Source organism: Limanda limanda, chromosome 15 (genome assembly GCF_963576545.1).
Source record: "Limanda limanda chromosome 15, fLimLim1.1, whole genome shotgun sequence".
Classification (NCBI taxonomy): domain Eukaryota; kingdom Metazoa; phylum Chordata; class Actinopteri; order Pleuronectiformes; family Pleuronectidae; genus Limanda; species Limanda limanda.
In genome coordinates, this window is record NC_083650.1 from 16,648,500 (window position 1) to 16,673,526 (window position 25,027).

Below are 25,027 nucleotides of genomic sequence, written 5' to 3' on the forward strand. Positions count from 1 at the left end.
GATGCACATTATGCTACAGTATGGTGTAAAGCTGCAGGATTAATGACAATATATATCTTCAAGAATACATGGAAGCTGGCCTGTACATGTTAACATTGTAAAAATGCTGTTATCTTCATTAACTGTTGCAGCTACAAATGCTCCATTCGTAACAATTGTTTTGAGTAGCAGGCTTTCCACAAGGTGACCAAGGTGTCTTTTTTTCACCATGAAAAGCATTTTGAGAACAAAATACAATCTTGCTTTTGAAAATAGTCACATCTGCTCAGCGATACAAAATAAAACAAACATCCACCCTGTTTTCCTAAATCCTCATAGCTTATACACAAAAGGAAGGACGCCAACTTTTAGTTGGAAAAGAGTAACAGAGAAAGACATGGTGCATCAAGTCTAATCCAGGTGACACTGAAGTGCCTGGGAGTAAGTTGGCATAGAGTACATGCTGGAGGCAGACAGTGGCAAAGGGAAGTCACGTAAGTGCACTAAATAGAAGCTAAGCCCCCCCCCCCCCCCCCCCGTTTTTTCTAGACACCTGTTAGAACTAGAGCCTGACCGATACGTCGGTCAACAGATTTTATCAGCTGATATCAGCCAATCACAGATATACTCGCAGAAAGGGCATCTGATATGCGCTAATGGGAAAAATGTATTTTTACAAAACAATATGCAAGATGCTTTGGACAATTTCAAACACTTCTCTTCATAACGTAAAAGAGGAGCATTGCTCCCTAAAAAAATCTGTATCTGTTGACATCCAGTATCGGTCATGCTCTAGTTATAAACAGCTAAAGCGGTTGGGGTGAGAATGGTGTGGTAGTGCGTGTGTGTGTGTGTTTGTGTGTGTTTGTGTGTGTGTGGGTGAATGGGTATGTTTTGGAGTATTGCTGAAGAAGCCCAGGAGGGCGGATGTGGCTCACTCCGCTACGCTCATCAGTCGGCACACACCTCCCTCGATGGCCAAGGACTGTCCAGGAACAGTCCCGGGTGGTAATCTGGATATGTGTGTCTGAAAAACACACACACACACACACACACACACACAAAATGAGAAACACATCCATAAAAGCTTTATATACAGAGGCAAGGCTACACAAGGAGAAGATAATGCAAACAGGATGGTGATCTGTTTTTTCCCATTGTGTGTGGAGCTAAATTAAAAAGTGTTGGATATGGATGATAGTGGAATATTTAACTAATAATTAACTTCGTTATATGAAATAATTGATTGTATATGAAATATTCATCAGGTTTATCAAGTGCGGGTCTTAGCAGCTAGCAGACAGGCTGGGGCTTCAGAGCAAACATTAAAATAGCAGCAAAATAGAAACACTAGAATAATACTATTTACATCAGTATTGTTCCAGCTATGGTTGCAGTTGCATGCTTAACGATTCAGTGAAAGTGAGTCATGTTTATTCTGCAGGAAAAGTTGAATCACATTCAGACTCCCTGCTTGTGGAATCTCACTGCTCCAACATGGGGCCACAATGGGGCTCTGTTTGTTAGTGTGTGTTACAGATAATGTCAATCAAACACAGCCTGCCACTACTACTGTATGTATAGATGCAAGTGTCAAAAAGGCTGTATAACAATCTCACCTCTTACACACAACGCTAACTTTTAGCACAAAGTACACAAAGTCTCATAAGTAACCTATGTTCAGGTTCTGATCAGGCGATGTCAGTTTTCAATGCCATACGGAGTCCCACCTCCAGGACCCCACTCCAATAATCCAAGAGCAAGCCCACAACCACAATGAATATCTAAGCACTCGTAAACAGATACTGTAGGCTTTGTGTTTAAGGATGACTCCTGGTATTAACACAATTGGAATCTCATTTAAATAATATCACGGATGAGGATGATGAGTACGATGCAACCAGAGACAACAAGGCCATACATAGGGACTGCTTCTGTTGCGTCTTGAGCATGTACTCCTGAAGTACCAAGATGCCATGTGAGTATTTATAGAGCGAGAGGGTGTAAGTGGAGAAAGGGAAAACACTGCCAGTGTTTTGTGCTCGAGCAGAGACAGAGAGGAGTAAGATGAGGAGGGCGAGGGGCAAACACAGCTGTGAAGATGGGAGTGATACTTCCACTGGGGGATCAAAGGTGACTGACTCTGCCTGTGCCAATAATGGCTGTCATCCTCCTTCCTCTCTCCACTGAGGGTAACACAGACTCCAGCCTTGAGGGAAGAGTCCTTCCACTTATCCGCCAGACCACTGAATTGGCCTGACATCACTCCTTCACATGCAGGAGCCTTCATCTCTACTGGACCTCTTTTTTTTTTTTCTTGAGGAGGCCTGAGCTATGGCCCCTGGCAGCCCAAGGGCAACTGCTGTCACTACAATGGGACGACAGCCAGACAAGGCCATGCACACATGGCAACGCTCTCGGGGGCTATTATGCCTCCAGAACCCCTTTCTGTGTTCATCCTCTCCCCTTCATCTTCTGAAGATGAGGTTAAAGAGAGGCCTTGTTTAATCTGTTTTGAGTGAAGCTCCATAGTTGGGTCATACTCGACTAATGGTGACGTCCTAAATGTTTTCCTTTTGATGTCCGCGGGTAAGAGCTATGCAATGTTCTTTCAAAATTCCGACCACACTGAATTCCCAGCTGAAAACACACCACTAGGCACAATTAACATCGAGCTGTATGACTTCATATATTTTGCAAGAAAACTGTGCCTGTTAGTGACACCTACGTGCCCTGTACCTCACCCCTATATGAAACCTTGCACCATATGTTTAGACCTTAATTTTTTTCTTCCGGTCCGACAGAATTGACAACATGAGCGAGTAAGCAGGAAGAGTTAAGGGCTTACTAAGCCAAACAAGGGAGTAATTACACCACCACGGTGCTAAGAGCAGTGCGTGCCTTTCACACACTGGGGCGCAGGTTCATAACTCCAGGTTACTGGGACACAGGAGTGAGGAAGTGCTGTAGGCTCCGAAGTCACACGACCGATGTCCTAATGTTTCTGTGGCACCAAACACGCTGGGCAGCATCAGACCCATGATGCTGGAGCTGAGCCCATGGGTATATAAACTAAATAGCAAATCATTCATATGGGCTTTTTGTGCATTTTATTTGATTCAAATGAAGAAAAAGGCTTTTAAAACCAATCTGCTGAATGTGATCAGTAATACATTATAATCCTTAGTTTGAAACTTCTTGTTGTGTTAGTCTGAGTAAGTGAGCAAAGAGGATTATTACCATACCATTGCAATCATCGTCTACCTATACTTGACAGTGATTGGTTTGTTGAAAGGTGTTCGTCTTACGTCGCCATGACGTCAATTCGGTTATTGTATTCGTAAAATGTTTGGATTAAGTAAATAAAATATTAGTTTTCTCGTTTGAATAGAGAAAATAAATGAGCCAGTTAATTTAGTTAATTCCATTGCCATTGTAATATCGTCATCATTATTATTACTAACAGCGTCACCAACTTTAGTTTAAATGTATCGTTCTGTTCTTGTCTTAAGCCACTTCTGCTTCTTTGTCTCAACCTCCTGCAATTGGTCCAAGAGTCCAAACTACCGATAAAGCGTTTTCAAAATGTAAAAAAACAAACCATGGTTCAGTTTGATCTGGAATAAGACCGCCTCTTTTGGTCTCAATAAATGTAGATCCATGGTGCAGACCAATGGACCAAAGAACCTTCCACCCCTAAGTTTATCTATTTTTTTTATGAACATCTCAATCACAAAGTGCTGCAGCGTTACATTCGTTACCTTCTTAATGAATCTTTGTTGTGGAACCAATGTTGACACAAGCAATTATATAGTCAATGAAAAAAGAGGGAAAATATAAAAAAGGAGAAATATATGATCGGAGGGCTAGATAGAGAGCAAAGAAAAGAAGACACGCAAACCTACAGTTGTCAGCTTGTTAACCCAGGGATTGAAGTGACCACATGACAGGAGTACAGCCGAGTCAAAACATAACGTGACAAACACAGTGCCTTTGTATCTTCCGGAGAAAAACAACATTCTTTGGTGATATGAATGTGTTTAGGAGCTCGAGCAGCCACAGATTAACACCACAGTGTGGGCCAAAGAATAATTTTAGCTCTATGACTATGCTGCTGTTTTTCTGTTGTGGTTTTGACATTCTTCCTGTTAAAATAAAACAAAAAAACAGTCATACGCTATTTATTCTCCGCGCGAGATGTATAATAAAAACAAAATGTACCATAGTAAAAAGCGTTTATCGTGTAATAGACAAAGCAGACAATAACCAGGAGATCTGAATTGCATGGCGTTTGATTTTCTCTGGCCTCACACGATTGGAGTGGCAAAAGCTTTGTAGTGGTAATGATGTCCAGGAGGAGGGAACCGAGCCGCGGTGGCAGTGCTGAGTATCCTACACTTCTCTTTCATCTGTCCAATCATGACAAACAATAAAACAAAAGTCTAGCTGTACCAGAAGTGACAGGAAATACAGCTGGATGTTCTGATGTCCTATTCAGTGCAGCCGCAGGTGAGCGTTTGAATAAAACCAGATGCTCTCCCTCTGCAGTAGTGCTATATAACAGTGTAATGTCAAAATACAGACTAAACCTTCCCCAGAAACAGCATCCTATTCAAAAGTAAGAAAAACCTGACAGGACTATAGTGTCTGAAAAATTTACCTGACGGCCGACACGTTTCGGACTGAGCTATAACAAGCGTCAGTGTTCCCCTGAACTTATGAAACTGTCATTTATGAAAAAAAATAAAATACATGCAAAGCTGAGATCAAATGTGAGAGTATACATGTGCTTAAATACAGGATCCAGTCTGACCTCTGTCCTAAATACTGCTGGTGTGTATCGGCCCATCTATGTTCTTATCACAGAAAAGCAGTGGAAGATGGACTTGACTGGCTGGTTAGAAACGCCCAGTGATGGGATGCTGATAGGAATGGGAAGAATGTCTGTGGAATAGCAGCTGAGGCGGTGGATCCCTCTGCCTCTATATGCCTAACAGTCTCAGCAACATTTTAATATGTGCTTGAATATAGATGTATTATTCATGCAAAATAAAGGTGCAACAGAAACAATAGTCCTAGTTTTGTTTAAGAAGTATTAAAGACAACACAGTTAAGAAAGTCTTCTTTTCATTGCTGCTTTGAGGTTCCCATCTTGTTTTTGATCTTAAAAAAATACAGATGTTTCTCCTATGGCTTCTCCTCAGTAGACGTTAGGTTCATCGTGCACGAGGTCCAACTCGGGGCCCAGCAGCGCAGCAATGGAAACCTTGTTGTGCACCCGGTCTGAAGACATGAAGGACAGAGCATCTAAGATTCTCTGGTATGCAAATGGTGAGAGGCACAGAGACGCACACGCATGCTTCGAAGCCTCTGTCTCACAGCAACCAGTCACTGCTCCGCCTCTGATGGAGCAGTGTGAAGTTCGGTGGAGCAGCTGTGTTTTTGGCTGCACTCTTCAAAATCACTGTGCTACCAGTGGTCCCCCTGGGAGGAAGTGATACCCACTCCCGGGAGATCCAGAAACCACAACTGACAGATGATATTCCTGGATCAGCACCCAATGGGCACATTCATTTTATAAAGAACACTCCGATGAACATCTTAATGAAGTGAAGCCGGGCAACAGTTACACCAGAATAGACTTTTAAAAGGTGCTTACTTTGATGCTCTTCGTGTTTCCCAGACCCCACACTTGAAATTTTAAGTGATAGACTGCCAGTGCTATAGTTTGCCGTCCTGCTCCTCCCTAGTTCTTTGCACTATTTCTGTGTTTGTGGACAAAGCAGCTTGAGCCCCTGTGGCAAACAGTGCATTTTCAGAAGAGTGGAATAGCACAGAATTTTAATCTCCCTCTAATTACTTCTTCTCATCTAAACTGTCTAGTTGTATTTCTGCATTATCATCCAGTTAACAATCGTCTGCTGCACCTCAGAATGGTTCAAGTAATAATCCCATTCATTCCATGAAAAGTTATTATCAGACATACTATTGTAACCAAGGTAGACTTTCCACAAGCTACAAGATTAGCAGACAATGTTATACGTCCCTGTCGAAGATTTGCTTGAAATGTCAAGGACAAATACTAAATTACCCACAATCCTCAGGAGTAATAGCGACATCTCTGATCGGTGAGGACATGGAAATATTTACCATAACCGTGAAAATCATGCAGACTACGATCAGCTCGTTCAGTGTGGATGCCTGAGTGGTGATTGCAGTCCAGTTTCACTACTACACAAGGTTACAATTCAATACACTATATGAAAAGACGAGCGCTGAAAGGGATCATTCGCAATGATTTACGGGATGCATAGTTCCGTTACTTTTGAAATAATTATCTAAAATCTGGTACTTTCGGCAATTGTTGAATTTTCCAATAATTTATTGCCTTTCCTCCAAATCAAATGTTTTTTGATCACAATTCATCACGTTGCTGGTCGACCTGTTTCCAGGTTTTAAACTCTTTTCCTAAGGATTTTCTGAAACGTTGATGGAGAATATAAGAGTGAGAGTGGCCACTGTTACGCTAATCAGTACATAGATACAGTGTGTGTGTATTTTTCACAGTATAAATCATTATTGCAATTCCACACTGCAGGTTTAGAAGTTATATAACAGCAGACACAATGTATAGAAACTGACTTCCAAGCCTTCTGTCTATACCACCAGTAATATCACCTTTCACTAATGCCTGCTGAACCTTTGACTAAATTATATAAAACCTTTGAAACAAAAGCAGTGTTTGGTGATTAAAAAGTGCTGTACACAGTTCACTGTGCTCTGCTTTACACTGGCACAGGCGTGAAAGGAGAGCTTGCACGCTCACATTCCACCACAAAGCCCCAATACACAGAGCACATCTGACAAATATGCAGATTGATACTGATATCCCCAGTGGTACATGACTTTCAGTAAACTTTAGGATACTTTAGGACCAGGTAGGGGCAAAGAGGTGGGGGGGTGACGAGAGAGATAGACCAAGAGACGGAGGGAAAGAATGAGTGAGGAGAACGGGGAGGCTGGACGGAGGGCAGAGGCTTTGAAATGTGAACCAGGCTTGAACAACAGTGCCCTCTCTTCATGCAGAGTGACAGCGATACATTAGCCAAACAAATCAGTCTGAGCAGTGACTCCACTTAGAGCCAGGAGACCAGAGCATTAAGCCCTGTTGCTTAAGAAGCCACACAGACCCCGACCAATCACACAATGTCTGTTGTTAAAGGTTTTCAGAAGAATTTCGGCTTCCTGCAGGAGGATGGCAAATCCAATCCCATAATTGAAAAGCCCAAAGTTACCAGCAGACTGCATTGCAAGCACAGGTGGTGCAGGGGACAAATTCCTGCCAATGACCACAGGAGCCTTTAGTTTGGCTTGGTTGTGTCTTAGTGGGACACATCAACCTTCAGTGTTTGCAGGAGGGAGGGCAGTGATAGATTAAGTGCCTTCCAGTTAGGAATACGGAGTGGGATCTGATGCAGATATAGTGTAAATCTGCACATCGCACTCTGTGGGTAAAATCTAGTGCTATCAGGTGAAAAGCAGCAGGCACTTATCTGCTTTGATATCTATACTCCCACCAGGTCACCAGTAGAGTTGACTGGGGTAGGGCCTGTAGTTTAACAGGGCTTTGACCTTCCAAACTCAAAGGAATAATGTGGCAAATAACTACACACAATCTGCAGGTGAAGAAAAGGGACACAAAAGACTAAATCTCTTAAGTAATAGGTAAATAAAGAACGTATCTTCAACCTCGGAGCAACAAATTGGCAGCGATTATCAGACATTATGTTGGAAACCATGAACATGAAGTTCAACAGTTATCTCCAAACTGGATTTGAAAAGAATAAATCATGATTTTAGTCTATAAAAGTGCATGACAGAAGTACACAGGGGTAAAACGACTGCTAACAGTCCTGAGGAGGAAAAAAAAAGCCTCCTATTTCAAATATTGTGCCACGTGAATTTCCAAATTTCTTCCAAGTTACTGTTAAAGTGAGGGTTGGTAACCCTGGAAGAGCGAACAAAAGCAGGCTACACTTGGAAAATGTGCAACTGAAAAATCCTTCCCATCGTACCCCTCTTATCCAAGCTACGCCCCCATTACACATGACCATGCACTGCCTGACAAATGCTAGAAGAAAACTTCTCCTTGACTAACTTCTGACACATGTACAGCATGTCTCTTCGGTTGTCACATTTATGGCCGTGTTTACAACAGTCCTGCGAGGGCCACACACAGAGTTTATTTATTTCTAAGTTTTTTCAGACGACTTTATTTATTGATAGCTATTGGGAGATGAAGAGGATTTCAACAGTTAAGAAAAAGTCTGATCTAAGACTTTAACTGAAAATCAAAAGGGTGACAAAATTTGTGCTCAAAAGGAGAACATTCACGTTCAAACCACTGGCACTGATCATTAAGGCATGAATATTAGTTTGTACGTCATATGATCTCTATCATTCATAAAGACTTGTGTTAAAGTTTTGTTAATGCAGTAGGGATGGTTACATTACTGTATAATCTAAATATAATTAAAACTTAAAGCAAGACATTTTGCTCTTCAAGGTAGTTGGGAATCTCACCTTAGCTTTGCCATCTTGTGCCGACATGTAGCCAACACACATGCTCTCTGTGGTGTGACTCCATAGGAACTCCACTGTGGAAATATACACATAAAAAGGTTCATTCCAGAGTGAAGTTCAGCGTCACAATCTGAAATCAATAGATTTCTCTTCTGCCAGAGGGAAAAGGTTTGGCAGGTGACTCAATTTACTAAACTGCCGTAAACTCGGAGCTCTGACTTGCAGTTGAGACCACAGAGGAAGGTAGGACTTGTGAGTTGGATTAGAAACTCAAAAGGATGTGGTTGACAGAATGTTTATCTTTGCAAATCAACACAGATCCCTCTGCAGGCCACAGTAATCTGAGGTTGTCCGCAGTCTGCTGAAACAGATTCAAACAGGGCCCGTACACCACAGAATAAGTGGGACTTTTGGAACATTTAAGTAGTCTAGCTGACATAATGTATACAAAATACAGCCCTTCACTTCATATTTGCCATCATGTTTCATTTGAAATTAAGATGTCATCTCCTCCTACACTGGAGAGACATCTTTTAAGTCAACCCCTTGTTTCCATAAAACTGAGGGTTCGATATATTGTGCATCAGGTTTGAATTAACACAAAGGTCAAAAGATAGAATCCCACCAGCCCTTCATAAGAGCTAAACTCAAGACAGAAGTCAAATTCCATGATGGCGGCTTTGGGAAGAGAAGGAGCATTCTCAGAAGCTCCAGGTAGAGAAACCAGAGCCGCCACTACAATCAGCCAAGCTGGGCAGTGTTCAGACGGCCTCCGCTTGTCTGAAGATTAGTGGTTGATTCCATAGTGGGAGGTCTCTGTTTGAATCTGAGATGAAGGGTGTGAAACCAGAGACTGATTGTGCGAGTTAAAATGCAGACCACCCGCCAGGAAAGCCACAGCACATCCTCCCCCTCCTCCTGAATATCAGAGGAGGGATTTTTAAATATTAACAGAATTTTTTTTTTTTTTTTGTGCCTACTATCAGCTGTAGCCTGGATGTTCGGAGTATGATGAGGCTTGAAACAATTAATGTCTTACCCAGTATACCCTGAATATTTTGAGATGGCGGGGTTTCCACACATCTGCAGCACCGCAGGACAATTACTCCGCCCAAAACACGGTCTTCACTGGCCAGAAAGGGGGAACCTGGACGCACAAAGAAAACAACACTCATGAGACAACTAAAAATAGCAAGGATATGGTCAAAATGACAATCAAACAAACCTCTTGGATACTTTTAATTCCAGGATAACACATGACAAGAACAGCAAAGATGATCTATGAGGAAGAAAATCCTTCCATTCAATATGTTTGCCTTTTCGCCCAAGTTTAACAACTGAAAGCAATTATTGTGTCCTGATGTATTTATTGTATTTAGCAGACTGTTGAATAGAAATATCAAATTCCATTTGTATGGGCATGTTTTAGGAAGAAATATGTCAATGACAGATGGTGTAAATCTTAACTCTCCACACTTTAAGCATTCTTGGAAAAACAAACTTCACCTCAGATGAGGCGAACTTGAATGAGGTGTTGTGTGTATGAAAACACTTGGATTGTCTAACTAGTGAGAGCAGTAAAACAACAGAGGGCTCGGGTTGGAAAAGAACAAACTAAAAACAGCTACAGCGTGTTATGAAATGTCTCCTCACGAAGAAAAACACAACCAACTGATGAACATGTTTTTGCGCCTGCATGCCATTTGTTTCTTTGTTGTATTTCAAACAGATTTGGGTTCCATGTTGTAAAGGTAGCGTCACTCTATAAAGCTCTTTTTTTAGTTTAGATGGGAAAACATCCACACAAAAGCCAGGTATTCCTTTGACACTTCATAATATATATTCGATAATAACTAACATACACACAAGCACGTTATTAGGAACACCCAACATCACATTTATATTGGACACAACCTCCATTTGCTCTAAAATGGAATGGATTCCACAAGATGTTGGACACAAATCCTACTTTAATGTTGCCAATCTCCTCTGACTGTGGAGGCCAGTGTTCACCAAACTCATCGTAATATTCCCGAATCTAGTTTGAGTCATTTGCTTTTTCACATGGTGCCTTATCATACTGAATGTAACCTTTAGAAGATGCTAAACTGGGGCCATAGATTGAAGCACATGTGAACAACAATACTAAGACAGGCTGTGACTTGCAAACCATGACTGGTTAGTATTAAGGAATGGTTCATCAGACCAGTCGTCATTACTCCCAGTCTTCACCTTCTGCATTTTGGTGACTTAGCTTCTGTACTTGTCTGACAAGAGGGAAACCAGACGTGGTCTTTTACTAAGTTTGACATGTGGTTTCTGAGATGCTTTCCTGCTCACCGCAGTTGTAAAGATGGGTTATCTGAGTTACTTTCTGTCGGGTCTGCAGACTTGCAACTATATGCTGATGTAATTAAATGCACTGATGCAACTTGATTGGCTGAACAGTTCAATTATTGTATACTCATTACAAAGGAAGCAAACATTAATGGGATTAAACTATTTTTGAGTACGCAGAGTGTATGTGAGAGTGTGTGTGTGTGTGTGTGTGTGTGTGTGTGTGTGTGTGTGCGTGAGTCTTGGGGTAGCCTACTGATGGTGTTTTCATTAAAAGAAATTCCATTTAGAGAACCTGACTCAAATGTGTCTTGTAAGCGTAGTGAGAGGCCTCCACATCACAGAGGCTGTCATCATTGCTTCTGCTACAGCAGAATTTATGGAGCTTTGTTTAACTTAATGTGCACCTTGAAAGGAAACAACAGAAGAATTAACTTCAAATTGACTTCATTCAGCCTGTCCACATGTCTTGGTGCTACAGATGTCCATGACAAAGCCAGACTGGGACTGACTTCTAAAGGAGGCCAGGAGAAGGCAGAAAAACCACCACATGTTTCCACATGTTTCTTCCTCCGCTGTCTTCACTGAGCGATCCCAGTGTCCGTTCACTGGCGACAGCAAATATAGTTAACTAGACTTTCTTAAACTGACCACTTCTGAGAAACAAAAAATTACATCTTCACATGAAATTTCAGCAAAACAAATATGTCTTCCAAAATGATCCACGGCTGTCAGCTATGATGTGAGGAACATTTTGAAGTTGCTGTTTAAACAGTGACGAAAATCCATAAATCAAAGGCCGTCTCATCTGATTCTATTATTTCCAATGTTTTCCAGTTGTTAGCTCATTCCTCATGTTTTTCACCATCTGCTTGTCTACTTTTTACTCTCCCTGTGCGTAACTGTTCGTGCAAACACGTTCTTGACTGACAAATGCATGTGTGTTAGGAGGAGTATGAGTGAGGCTCCAAGCAGGTGACTCACTGATGAACTTGTTTTGCATAGCATCCAGCAGTGCTTGGTGGGCATCCTCAGATTGCATGGCAGTGGAGCATTCCCGTGCCAGCATGGTGCGAATCAGATGCTCTCCGCAACCTGGCCAAAGACACACAGACACAGCTGACCCTGTAATATTAACTTTGCAAAGTTACAAGATAAAGTTGTTAGTGTGCATGTCTCAATCACAACTGCCCAAGGTCTCCTGTGATTTACTTTGATAGAGTTGTAACACATGTACAAACCATTTAAGCTCAAGAATCTGAAGCACATAAAAAAAAACTTTGAAAACTCACATCTTGATGTTTAAAAACTATTTTTCAGGGATCAGGGTTAACAAGCACATCCAGATTACCATTTGTAGTTGATCTTATTAATCGCTTCCATGTTATTAAGTTACATAGAGGAAAATAATGAAAATTAAAGGATTAGGATTTTTCAGCTCACAAGAAACATTTTGTGCTACTGCTGACATTTTTCACTTGTTCTTTTTGGTGTAATTGAGATTTAATATTTCATTTAAAGTTGACAGACCCCCTGGAGGCTGCCAAGTACAGCTGCTTTGCTCAAGGGCACACTGACAGTAATTGCTGAAGGAGGGTTTGAGTTTCTCTTTCAGTTTCCCTGCCCAGATTCCCAGCTGGTCTGGGAATTTGAAACAGCAACCATCCAGCATTAATTCCACTTCTGTACACTCTCGCTGGCTCACAGCAGAGTGTGCATGCATACCTGCAACATGTATCACCATGACACATTTATGAATCGATTTTATGGTAATAGCCTTTAGTTGTACACCTTACCATAATGTGTATTTTTAGAAACAGGATCTTCTGTCCTATGCTTTAATGGACAAACACCCAAAAATTGATATTTAATTAAATGTGTAGGGCAAAGTGAAACTGAGAGTAGGGAGTTAAGACATGAAACAGTGGTATCATTCAAGTGACTGCATACTTTTTCTGCAGCACACAAAAAATAAAACTGCAACATACAAGTTATCTATGTGTGATCATTATGTTCATGCATAATGATCACACATATGCAATCATTCAAATGCAATCAGAGAAATACCAGCACACTTTGCTCCACTGGGCTTCGATAAGCAATAAGTCCAAGGAGTGGAGAGAGGCATTTTGTCAAAGCAGACCAGGAACCATAAAAACTTGGGCAGCTTTTACAAATGTCTCACCTTGCCCCCTCAACCACTTTTAAGTCAAAACAAAGCAGGTGTGCTTTTTTGGATCTTAGATAACACGCTGCGTATTTTTCCTCAAGGGCTACATTTAAAACCATTGTTGCTAAGTACAAGAGAGGTGTTGAATGAATGCTGCACATTTGCAATGTGATCTTTCTGACAAACTCAGTCCATACTTAAGAAATCTTATGGTGAAAACAAATCACATCTGGCACAAGTTCCTGTGAAAGCCCATAAAGACTTCAGAATATAGCCTTGTTGTTTCTGTAAACACAAACGAAGGCCCCATAAAATATCAGGTAACTACAACAAAACTGAATGCAGGTCGGTAACTGTGGAGACCAGATGCCCAGAGCAATTTGAAGTTCTTTTTTTAATGAGCGCTGAATGACGGATTGGTCAGGTACTGTGCCATTCTGTGCTGCGTTTGCCATAACATAATCTGCCTCTGGGGAACTGGACATTACGGCAGCATGAACACATTACAGCACAACGCCAAGACTGAAGCAGCAACGCAACGGTGGAGAAATGTAACAACACAGCGGAGATATGATATGTGACAGCCAAAAACACCAAGAGTACACAGTGATGTACAAGAGCTGTTCTCTCATGGCCACAGCAAAGACAAGGCCAGATGAAGCAGTCAGCACGTATAAGACAAAGATCCACATGAGTCGCATATGACAGAAGAGACGAGAATGAGTGGTGAAGAAAGAAAGAGGGACGTATAGGGTGAGGATCCTACTCCTCATGTCACAATGAAAATTTATGTTTTTCTGCTTCTTTTGATGGGGATGGCTTTCATGTTAGGAAATTAAAAACAGGTGTTGTACTGGAACACACATTATGCTTCCTATAAGGAAAGCAACATCAAAGGTAAAGCCGCAATATAGAAAGACAGGATGAGGTGAAAGAACAGACAGAGCGAACACATACACTTCAGCGACTGGAGTAATTGATGAACATGTTGTTCTTGTACTGCCTGTTTAATGAAATGAATACACAATAGATCAAATGAGAGCAGGAAAGACTACTTATCCCCTTTAAGCTGTGGACTATACCATTAATACCAAACTGGCGTCTTGGCGTGTGGTCATAGATATAAATGTACAGAATTAAAGTCAGTACTTAAAAGACGTTTTACTTCTGAGTCTGTGTCAAACACAGCAGATACAGTAAAGTGATGGAGACCATCTGGATGTAAAGAATATATAAAAGTGATTTGTAACTCTTTGTTTGAAATGTGCCCCAGAAAATAAATATATTGAGGCTAATACTGGTTCTAACTAACAAATACTGCACTGGTCATTTCGGGATTGCAGAGAATATTTAAAGTGAAATTATAGGTTTGATATGACTCTTCTTCTTGTTACACAAGACTACATTTCTAAATGAAGATTTTTTTCAGACAAGAACTAGAGAAAATGTCTAGAAATTGGATCTGAACATCTTCCAGAGTTTGAGTTTTTCATATAGAGCTAAATAAGAAGGAGAGTTTCTGGGTCAGACACGTTCGCGACAAGATAATGTTCACGTGAGGGAAGGCAGCTGCGTTGAGAATGCAGGCTGAGGATGATGTATACATTCTACAGCAGAAATCATGTGTTTTTGTTTACAGCAACACTGGCATCGACTAGTATCATCAAAAGCTCTTAACTCTAGTCTTTCAAAGTCTTTGTCTGCTTCTAACACATGGATTGATCCTGAGACATCTTGCGTGCATTGCATGTTGAAAACATCATCAGCAGGCCCACTTCATCACGGTGAATGTGTCAGAAATGCTCCTGCTGTATTCTCACGTGGGCTCACTCTGATATTTTCTGGAAATTTCAACTGACTTGGCATTCTTACTTAGAGCTACTCTGGGATACTTCAGGAAAATGTCCTGATTTCAATGCATATCTTAAAGCAGCTTGATTGTTCATCATAGAAACAGGTCTGCCTTACACCGCAATATTCTGACTTTGTTACTGGACCAAGTCAAACTTCAGCCTGTCTGATCAAATCAGCTCATCTACACTGAGACGCATTAGGCTTCAGATCCACTAAAAGGTTTTTTAATTTCCCCCAGAAGCTACGTGGCAGATGTCCTCACATCTGAAGTACGTGGGCAGATATACTATAGCCTCTCTACCTCACTTACAAAACAATGCATCTCACAACCAGCTATGTTGCTCTCAGCTGAAGGAGACATGCACTTTCATTTTTAGAAACACTAAGGCATAGTTGTATGCATTGTACAAATATGTTCAAAAAAAGAACGCAACCTGAAATGGAAGTTGGTCCTGAAAGGAAATTAGGTCATTGTCCTATTGCTATTTTTGGACCTCACGTTTAATAAGACTAAGGATTGTAAAAAGGTCAGTTTGTCCAAATCACTCAGAAGCCTAATTTCTCCATTAATCCTTAGTTCTTTCTAGTCATATTTATTTCATTTTCATCGAACGTTATTTTTTACTTTCAAAGATGGTACTTAAACTCAGATATGTCTTACTAAAGGTTTTGAGAATTTCAGTGGGACATCCGAATACAACAATGATGACTGAAATTCAATGGAGGAAACAAAAAACGCATTTTTTCCTTTCAAGGGAAAACAATCTCTGGATAGTACAAAGACCAAGACCATTCCCAGTTGAATATTTGGACATCAAACACCATCCACAATGAGCTCTTATTTCCTCATTCAACCTTAAACCTTGATGACCGCTCCCAGTCACAATGGAAACGCAGCAAGATTGCCAGTTGGAGTAGTTCCTGTCGACCTCTGCATGAGGACAAACAATAGCAGCCACCTACTTCCTACCACTCCTCCTCCTGACGCTGCAGACACAGCAGAAAGAAAGAAAGGGAGGACAAGCAGGGTGTGACAGGTGAAAGCTATAAATCACCACCATGGCACAATATGTGTGGGGTTGGGAGTTGGTGCTGGGGCGAGGGGCTGAAACAAGAGGCACGGCTGATGATCTGAGTTATGTACCATCTATATATATGTCATACACAGTTTGATATAAAAGTTATTACAGAAATCTGTAAAGAAATGTATGTTGAATGTAGATTGAAGTAGAGTGAGAGAACTCCATGTTTCAACTCGAATTTAGAAGCTTAGTAAAAACTGTCTTTTTAAGTTATACATTAATAGTTACTAATACATGTGTGTGTGGCTCTCTTGCAAAATAACAATGCATCATTACTTGATTGCTAATGCTGGTGATTTTCTACCACAAGCTTTATTTGTAGGATATCTTAAAACATAAGGAATAAAACTTTTTTTTAAACTGAGGATGGTCTGACGATAAGAGGATAATATTTCAGATTTTTAACCATAAACATTAAGCACATATTGTGAGCCGATGTGAATTTGGTGACTCAGAGAGAAAGATTTAGCACGACTCTCTAATCCCGGCAAAATTATGCTGCGAAACTCGATGACTGCACTTAAAGAACAGAATATACCATCTTTCTCCTGAACTCCGGGCAGTTCTCCTTCCATCATATTCACAGCAGGTGTCCCATGTCAAATGTCATTGCAAATCCAAAGAGCTTTGCAATGCACCTGGCATGCAGCTGATGAACAAAGAAGCGGCAAACAATGACTGAATCATCAGTGGAAATGACTGATGAGGCTTTCTGAAGCTTGACTCACTAGAGGCTAAATCTGACACTCACACCAAATATTAGTATTTGTATGTATATTATATATTAGTATAATAGTATGTTGTAGAGAGAGCGTGGTGGTATACCTGAAGTACTCACTGCTGTGGAGTAAGGGTTCATATTACAGGCATTTTCAGCCCAGCAGCCACATCCGTAGTGGGCAGCCTGATGGAAACAAAAGGAAAGAGAGGATGTTTCAGATAAAACAGTTAAACAGTTGTTGTAATTGTATATTACATAATAATTTGGTGTAAGGTACAATCATATCTTGATAAGAAAAAAATCAAAAGCTATGCTAAGAGCTACGGATGTTCCAACACTAAAACCACCAGCCATTCTAGCTACTCTATTGCTCTGAGCAACAGGTTTTTAAACATTAAAAGTGATTAAATCCTCTGGTTCTGTATTTCTTTACAGCCCCAATTGTTAAGTGTTTTTGTTGTTGTTGAGCTGTTGTTATTTAAACCTCATAACTCCCTACAGCTGCCTCAAGTAAAATACTTCCATCATGGCTCCAGCTGTTTCTAACTTGAGTTAAATAAAAAAAATACTATTTAATTAAGTTGTGGATAAAAAATATGTACAGAGACAAAATAAGAAGAGAGTCTGACTACCTGGCCGACCCTGCCAGGGTGCTTCATCGCCAGGCCTCCACTGGACACTGCTGCAGCTACATTCCCTTCCAGGTCCACCACAACAGCTCCCACAGTGTCGAGACACCCAGAACCATTCTCCTACATCACAGTGAGTAGATGAGTCACATCAACAGAAAAACACAATTATATATTTAGAATATATACAAATATATCCGCGTTTTCAAATGAGACATATTCTCGAGTGAGAATTTAGGCAAAAAATAGGATGAGATATTCAAACATTCACATACTGAAGCTGAGACACAATCTTTGACAAATTCCCAAAGGTATGTATGCGGATGAATTTATAAAGCGTGCTAACATATTTCATGAAAAAAGTGCTTTTGTTATTTCAATCAGCTTCTTCCCTGATTGAGGTTTGTTTGAATAAGTGGCTAGTAACCATGTGTTAATCAGAGAACATGATAAATTCAGTCCTGCAGCATAAATATGCAAAATGGCATTATGATAGATGATCAGAGCTCCACTCCTACCAGAAACTGAACTTCATTGAACCCTGAAATAAAAAGGCAGAGTGAAAAAAAGGAAATAGCTTTTCTCATCTGTCTTATGTTCTCCTAAATCAGCGCTGTCTCCAGCAGTTTGAGGCCAAAATAACCAGAGCCAACAAGTTTCAAATCCGACTAAGACCATCATGTCACTGCTTATCAGTGTCCTTAAATGTAAAACCCACAATAGACAATGACTCCAAAACTTAGAGGAAATCTTTTGAATTATAATTATATCCTTTAGGTTTTCCTAAACAAATGTGGAACGATCGAGAGACAGGTGCCTTTGCAGCACTGGAAAAAAGATTAAAAAGAAGAGGAATAAAAAGAACAATGTATGAAAATCAAACCGTTGTTGCAATGAGGTTTATGTTCGACCTAAATGTCTTCAATGGCCATTTGTGATACAACAATGTATTACTTTTGTCATGTTTTTGTTTTGTGTGTCTGTTAGTTAGCATGTTTATGCAAAAACTAAGAGACTGAGTCCATGAAACCTGGGGGAAGGATGCGGTACGGGTCCTGAGAGAACCCATTAAATTTTGGTATGGATCCGATTAAATCGGCGGATCCACTAATTATGTTCACATTCTCTGCAACGTTTACCACAGAATTCATTCATTCTATGGCGGTAGTGGGGGAACGTCGTTTCAACTCACGACAAAGTGACAAGTACACAAAACCTGAAAGACAAAATTTGGCCTGAGAGAGAGGAGAGTGCCACTTGTTGGTCTGTGCACAACTGCTGCTGAAACTATGAGGTCTAATTGCGTGGACGTTCAAAACTTTATGGACGATAACACAAGTGAGCACGCAGTAAACAGCGCAGCCCACAAGTTAGAGTACCCTTGTGTTATTAATAGAAGTGTCATATATGACTGACAAAGTTTTGGTTCCAGGACAAATGAGAATATGGCTGATGCCACAGTCTACATAATTAATGGGAAACACTGTTTTAACATTAAGAGATTGGGCATTAGCTTTGGCAGAGGAAAGCACTCAGAGCGCCCTCCTCGTTTCCTCTTAATTGACTTAATATGTAAATGTCCAAGGTCCTGCAATGTATAAAAGTCTGAACATGACATGCATGTGAACCATCATAGTCTGAATACCAGTTATGTCCAAGTCCGTGGTAGATTAACTGCATGAATAGCCACATATGAATCATTATCAATTAAAGGGTCAAGCAGTAAACATGTAGGAGACAGATGAGAACAGAGGGCAAGTCAAACCTTCAACTCCCGTGAGGTAAACTCGCAGAAATCCATCATTTATCACTTGAACATGCGTAAGTCAACAAACAGTCCGTGTAGTTGTTTCTTTTGATGGATGTACCATTAATACTAGTGAGGACTGATGTGACTCAACTAAATAAATAATAATGCTGATGAGAGCCAGCACCACTGAGGCATTACGGGCTGTGACCGTTTACACGTTTTACTCCATTTAGCACATCTCACATCTGAGCCGAGATAAACCCTCCCACCCTCCTCTGGGCTGCTGCCACCGCTGGTGACCGTGGAGCAGAGTGCGAGTCGGCTCTCGGCTGCTTTCAGCTCGGCTCATCGTCAGGCCTCTCGCTCTCCAGCTGTGCCGCTCAGGGCACTGAAACTTTGCCCTTCCTCTTGTCAACACTTTAATCGTTTCTTGGAACCGTCTGTGCAAACTGGTAAAGCCCTTTTCTTTGATGACCCTGTGAGAACGTGAGATCATAAACTGTCAAAACGTATCTGGACTTCTTGCTCATGGAAGATGATCTAGTTCTTTTTCTTGTGTAGAATAGCATATTCTACTTGATGTTGCTTGCCTTGTTTTAAATTCAGCTTGATCACTTATATATATTTCCTCCTGGAGAAGAAACTGATCTTTTTGAGATCTTGATAAAACTGAGGAGCACCTCAATTTCAGCACAGATAATAGACTGATGCGGCCACAGGCTCATTTGCCTCTTGTGCTTAGTATTTATACTGTTGTTCCTTCTTATCGTTATAGGAATTGAAGATACGATAAGTAAAAAAAAAAATGTAAATGTCTAAAAACAACTAGACTTGTATAATAGATTTATATTAAAATTGAGAAATCCCCAATTTTATTCAAGTTAACAGGACCTTTCATTTTGCTCTCCTTTAAATTGTATCATACCTGCCTTACCCGTGGCTTTGCCTGTCTCTGGTAAAACTTCCAGGATAAAAGGACGGACGAGGATGGAAAAACACACTTTTAGCTAGTTAGCTGTTTTTTCCTGACAGTGTTTCTATTGGTCCTTCGTAATGAATGACTTGGACGTTTGCAGCGTAACGTTTTAATACATTACCGCATCCATGAACATGATTTGCGCCTGAGTTGCAGATTTTCATCAGTGATGGTGGTGAAGCGACAAACTCCTGTGATCCCACACTGCTTCACAACGTCATCAAACTAGGTCTTTTGTTTCAGCTACATGTCTCCATGTGAAGGTAATTATTATCAGATGGAGCGGTCATGCTACTTTTGTTGTGATATACATGGTTATATAATAAACACTTTTCTGAAAGGTTTTTATGAAGTTTCGGCCTGATTTGATCAACATTTCCCTTAATGCTGATGCCTGCGGTCACATGATCAGATCTCTGCCAGTTACAGCTCATGTACAACAAAGACAAAGCCTGATTTTCACTGTGAATAACATGGCTATAAAATCCGCAGGAAGAGGTGGGTCCACTCTGACTGATGTAAGTTTAAAAACGGTTTTCTTACTCACCACAGAACTCACGTTTTCACTTGATTGTCTTCGTTTCTTTTTCTGATTCTCTCCTGTGTCCATTTTCTCTGCCAGCTCCATCTTCCGCTTGTTCCTCTTGTACGCAGACAAACTGAACTCTGTGTGAAGTTAAAAATTATTTTTAAGCACAGAGTTCTGCTTCAGTTTCACAGCTACAGTTAATGCACTGCTTTTCAATGAAAAGCATTTGTGAACCACTGCAACAATACTCACTGGTGGCCATTTTCTCTGAGGGCCATGGTGGTATTCCATGGCTGACGGCCCAGTCGTGTGCGCCTCGCCCCACTAAAAAGCTGACAGGAGGAAAAAATGAACAAGCCGAAATAGTAGCTTTAATACAGCATTAATTAATAACCAAGATAATCACCAGGGTGGTATTCTGCCAGCTGAGAGTTTCCCTTTCTGTGCTTCAGTCATTAGACGGTTTGCAACCAAGACTGGGTTCTTAATACCTGAAGGAAAAGACAGAAGTATTACAGAGGTGGTTCCTGATTCCACAGGGATGCAGGTAAAGAAATCAAGATATACAACTCATGGTTACCTTTAGCAAAAATAGAAATACTACGATATTATAATAATTCAGTTCAAGTAGGAAAATTGTGTCCCTCTGTTTTTTTGCATGTCAAGTTATATACTTATATACAGTTGAAGGGAATATTATATCAGGATTAAGTTTGTATTGCATGGGCAGTGTTGCACATTTTCCTCATAATGCCATTGTTACACAAGCACAACTGAATGTTACGTTGCTTTTAGCCTATTTAAACCTCTTACTGACCTCAGAGACTTTATAAAAATCATATGTTTGTAAATACACATTTTGTATCTAAAATAAATACATTGTTTTCAAATATAAATGATATGCGTGTGGTGTGTACATATCAAAACTATTTCATTGGTTGTCACCGATTGTTCAGATTCATGATATCAGTTCTCTCTAGTAAAACATATGACAGAATGACGCTTAGGTTGTTATTATTACTTATATTACATTATAGCAGTGCATGTGTATAAATATCAACTAATATGCTCTCACTCACCACTAATAGCACCAACAGCTCCATAATGCAGCGACTTCCCATCCATGATACTTGCATCACATTCAATTTCCCCTGACAAGTTCAGGTTGGAGCCCATGCCTGCGTTTGTAAAAGGAGAATCCTAATATAAAAACACACAAGATCTAAAATTAAAAACTGTCATTGTTAATAGAAGAATAGAAGAAAAGGCATTCATTCTTTTTATGCAGTTTAACAAAGCCTAATTCACTCTTTGTTATGTGTCCTGAATGACGTTTTTACAGACAATACAGAGTCAGTGCAGACATTGAAAAACAACGCAACACCTGGTTATTGTATTATTATTAGAATACTGCACTTACAGCTACAGAGAGTTAACCAGAGTGATTATTGTTTATTTCCATTTCAACCCTGCCCTGAGGAATTGTGGAATCCTGAAATTGTGGTTGTGGTCTATTCTAGGCCTACAATAATGGTTTAACATGGTGGACATGTATTGTTAATCAATTGATTATTCTTATATAATTAAACCTGGATCACAATCAGCTCACCTCAAGTTCAACCAGCGCTGCAGCGACTGCTTCCACTGCAAGAGCCCCGGCTTTGAGCTGGTCCACAGCCTGTAAGGGACAGAGAGAGACACAACAGCTGTGATTTGTACAATACTTCATTTCATACATTCCTCAAAGTCAGATTAGTAACACAAGAATGAGATATGGGGAGAAATAAATAATTTAACTTTTTCTTTAGCACTTTTTCTTTTAATATACCCCCCCAAACAATCACAATACAGTGCATATACTGGAATATCTATATATTCTGCCACTAACTGATACAAAATATAATTTGGATTGAAGCCTCAACCGATGTTTAAGCTGGTAAATTAAACTATTGTTAAGTGCAGGTGATGACAACACCAAGAGGTTGTTTTGCAGTTGTAAGGGTGTAAAGAACTGGAAACAATGGAGGGAACAATGAATGAAAGTGAATATGAGGAAATTCTAGAGAAGAACCTGTCCGAGTGCCAAAGAACCAAAACTCCCTTTTCAAAGTCCAAATGATCTTAAAAGACCCAAATGAAAACTGGAATTACATCATTTTATTCCATATTTACCTCATAAAGGAAAATACTCGTGTTAGATACATGGGTCTCAGCAGAAATATTTAGAACTGAGATTGTATGTTTACCTGCTCATCTCGAATATTTTAAACTACATTAACATTTCAATATAATGGTGAAGCAATAATATTCCATTATTTAAGGAAAGTTCTGAAATGCTACTTTAATTGGTTACTTATGTCATTGTTCACAGATTAATTGCTGTGAAATTAATACGGTGAAGAGACAAAATATCATCACTGAATTAATAATTCCCATTGTGAGTGAGACACATTGTGTGCACAAGCAAAACAAGGTTGTGTTGCCTGCTTGTCACACGTTACGATGGTAACATCCATAAATTGAACTTACTCGCTGACATGCTCTTTTGCACACATGCTTGTACTCCTTGGCCTTGGATTCAGAGTGGTATCCTGCTCCTGAAATCAGATGGGGGGGAATTACAATTCATTAAAGGAATAAAGGGATGCACTTTTTCCAATCTGACATACTGTACGGCAATAAAGTATGCTTACTTATTACCAAATGATGCTTAGAATATCTCTTAACTACTCCCATCAAGGAGGTTACGTTTTAACCCCTATGTGTTTGCCTCTATGAAACTTGGTGGAAGGATGAGGTAGAGATCAGAGAAGAACCCATTCAAATTTGGCCCAGATCCAGATCAGGGGGTAGATACAAGATTTTCTTTCACTTTAACATTCAGAGACAAGGGTTTTTTCAAGATTTACCCAGAGAATAATCAATGGAAAAGTCGGGCACATTTGCAGAACACATATATATGTGAGTGTGTGATATTGGGTGCAGTTTAAAGGGTTGTTGGGCCTTGACGAAGGCGGCCATTCTAGTATTACTAGTTCACAGTGTGCACACTTACCTGCATGCACTAAAACAAATCCACCAACACCTTTTGGCTTTGGATCCTTGCTCGGTTCCTGCTTCTTGGACAGTGCCTTGGCCAGGGGAGAGGAGGGTTGCTGCTCTTCAGCACAATTCAATAGACTTTCCATAACCCCTGCATAACTTGCAAGCCTATCATGGCCTATCAGACAGTGGAGTGAGCGGCATTTCCATGGCACACCTGTGACAGAAGAGAGAACAGAGGCAACAATTCTCAGCGATGATATAGGACATGATCATTTAACATCCACGGTGTAGAATCCACTTAACACCAGCACACTGTCAATGCAAACTTCCTGTAGATTCAGAGTGAATCCAACCTGAGACTGTCTCCTACAGCAGGGACCCAAAGCAAACTTTAGGTATTGTTGATTTTTATTCATTTAGATATTATTTGTTTTCAAGTTTTGATTTTTAAGGCTCAGGAGTCAATACATATGTATATAATAATGCCGCCACACACACACCACACAATGAGGCATGCATTTGAATGAATCTGCACACATATTGATTTTGTATTGACACTAGTGTTGCTGGTTTATTTATGGGGCTATACATGTTATTGTCAATTCGCTGACTCCCATACTATGTTCTGCATGTGAACTTTGTATTGTTTAATTTTAACAGTATTTGTGTAGAGGTTTCAAACTATGCTCCTCTGTGTTTTTATATGGGTAGACCTTTAAGCATGCTGTTTGTGCAAGATCACCAAACATGCTCTGAGCACCTGAAGTGATTTTCAGTGGAGAGTGAGTGCAAATGAAAAGCAGCATCTCTCCTACAGAACCCAAAGTGATACCTGCCATAGTTACAGACCTCGTTAACTTACAAACAACATTTAATTTACTTAAAGTACTAACTAACAAGTGCCAAAACTATGCATCTAAGTCTAACTTGTAGCTAGTGTCACAAATCTATATATTCCTGATGCACAACTCTACAATTCAAAGCTTGTCACCAACATTAAGAACTCACTCATCCCGTCAACTTCCCAAACATGATGTATCTCTACACGTGTTATTTTAAACTTTATTCACCAGGCCCCATTTTAAGTTTAATGGATAAATAATAGCAGCACAATAAAGACGACTTCAAGTCAAGCTAGCAGTCGTTAGCATGTGAGCTAACAGCTCGCTAACCATCCAAACGAGCTGCTCTTACAGTTTCCCCTCGTCTCCTCTCTGCGTCACAGCTTCCTGCTGAGCACGACGTCCCCTCAAGTGTGTCTGAAAAACACACGAGGCTGCCGGACACACAAATGTTCTCCGTGACAAACTTTGCTGTCACACACACTCTCACTGCTCTGCGCTATCCGGAGCTGCTAGCTGCAGCGAAGCGA

The 25,027-nt window shown here is 40.4% G+C and overlaps 1 protein-coding gene across 1 annotated transcript; it reads right to left on the minus strand.

Moving 5' to 3' along the window:
* Positions 1-512: 512 nt before the first annotated feature.
* On the minus strand, positions 513-24,968 carry tasp1 (taspase, threonine aspartase, 1). Its single transcript, XM_061087456.1, has 14 exons — positions 24,850-24,968; positions 23,666-23,869; positions 23,140-23,207; positions 22,220-22,288; positions 21,690-21,810; positions 21,017-21,101; positions 20,863-20,942; positions 20,629-20,747; positions 17,359-17,478; positions 16,831-16,909; positions 11,884-11,994; positions 9,602-9,709; positions 8,563-8,636; positions 513-1,006 (listed from the first exon to the last, which is right to left on the minus strand). The coding sequence occupies exons 2-14, from the start codon at positions 23,796-23,798 to the stop codon at positions 914-916; spliced, it is 1,260 nt and encodes a 419-aa protein (XP_060943439.1). The 5' UTR covers positions 23,799-23,869; positions 24,850-24,968; the 3' UTR covers positions 513-913.
* Positions 24,969-25,027: the final 59 nt, after the last annotated feature.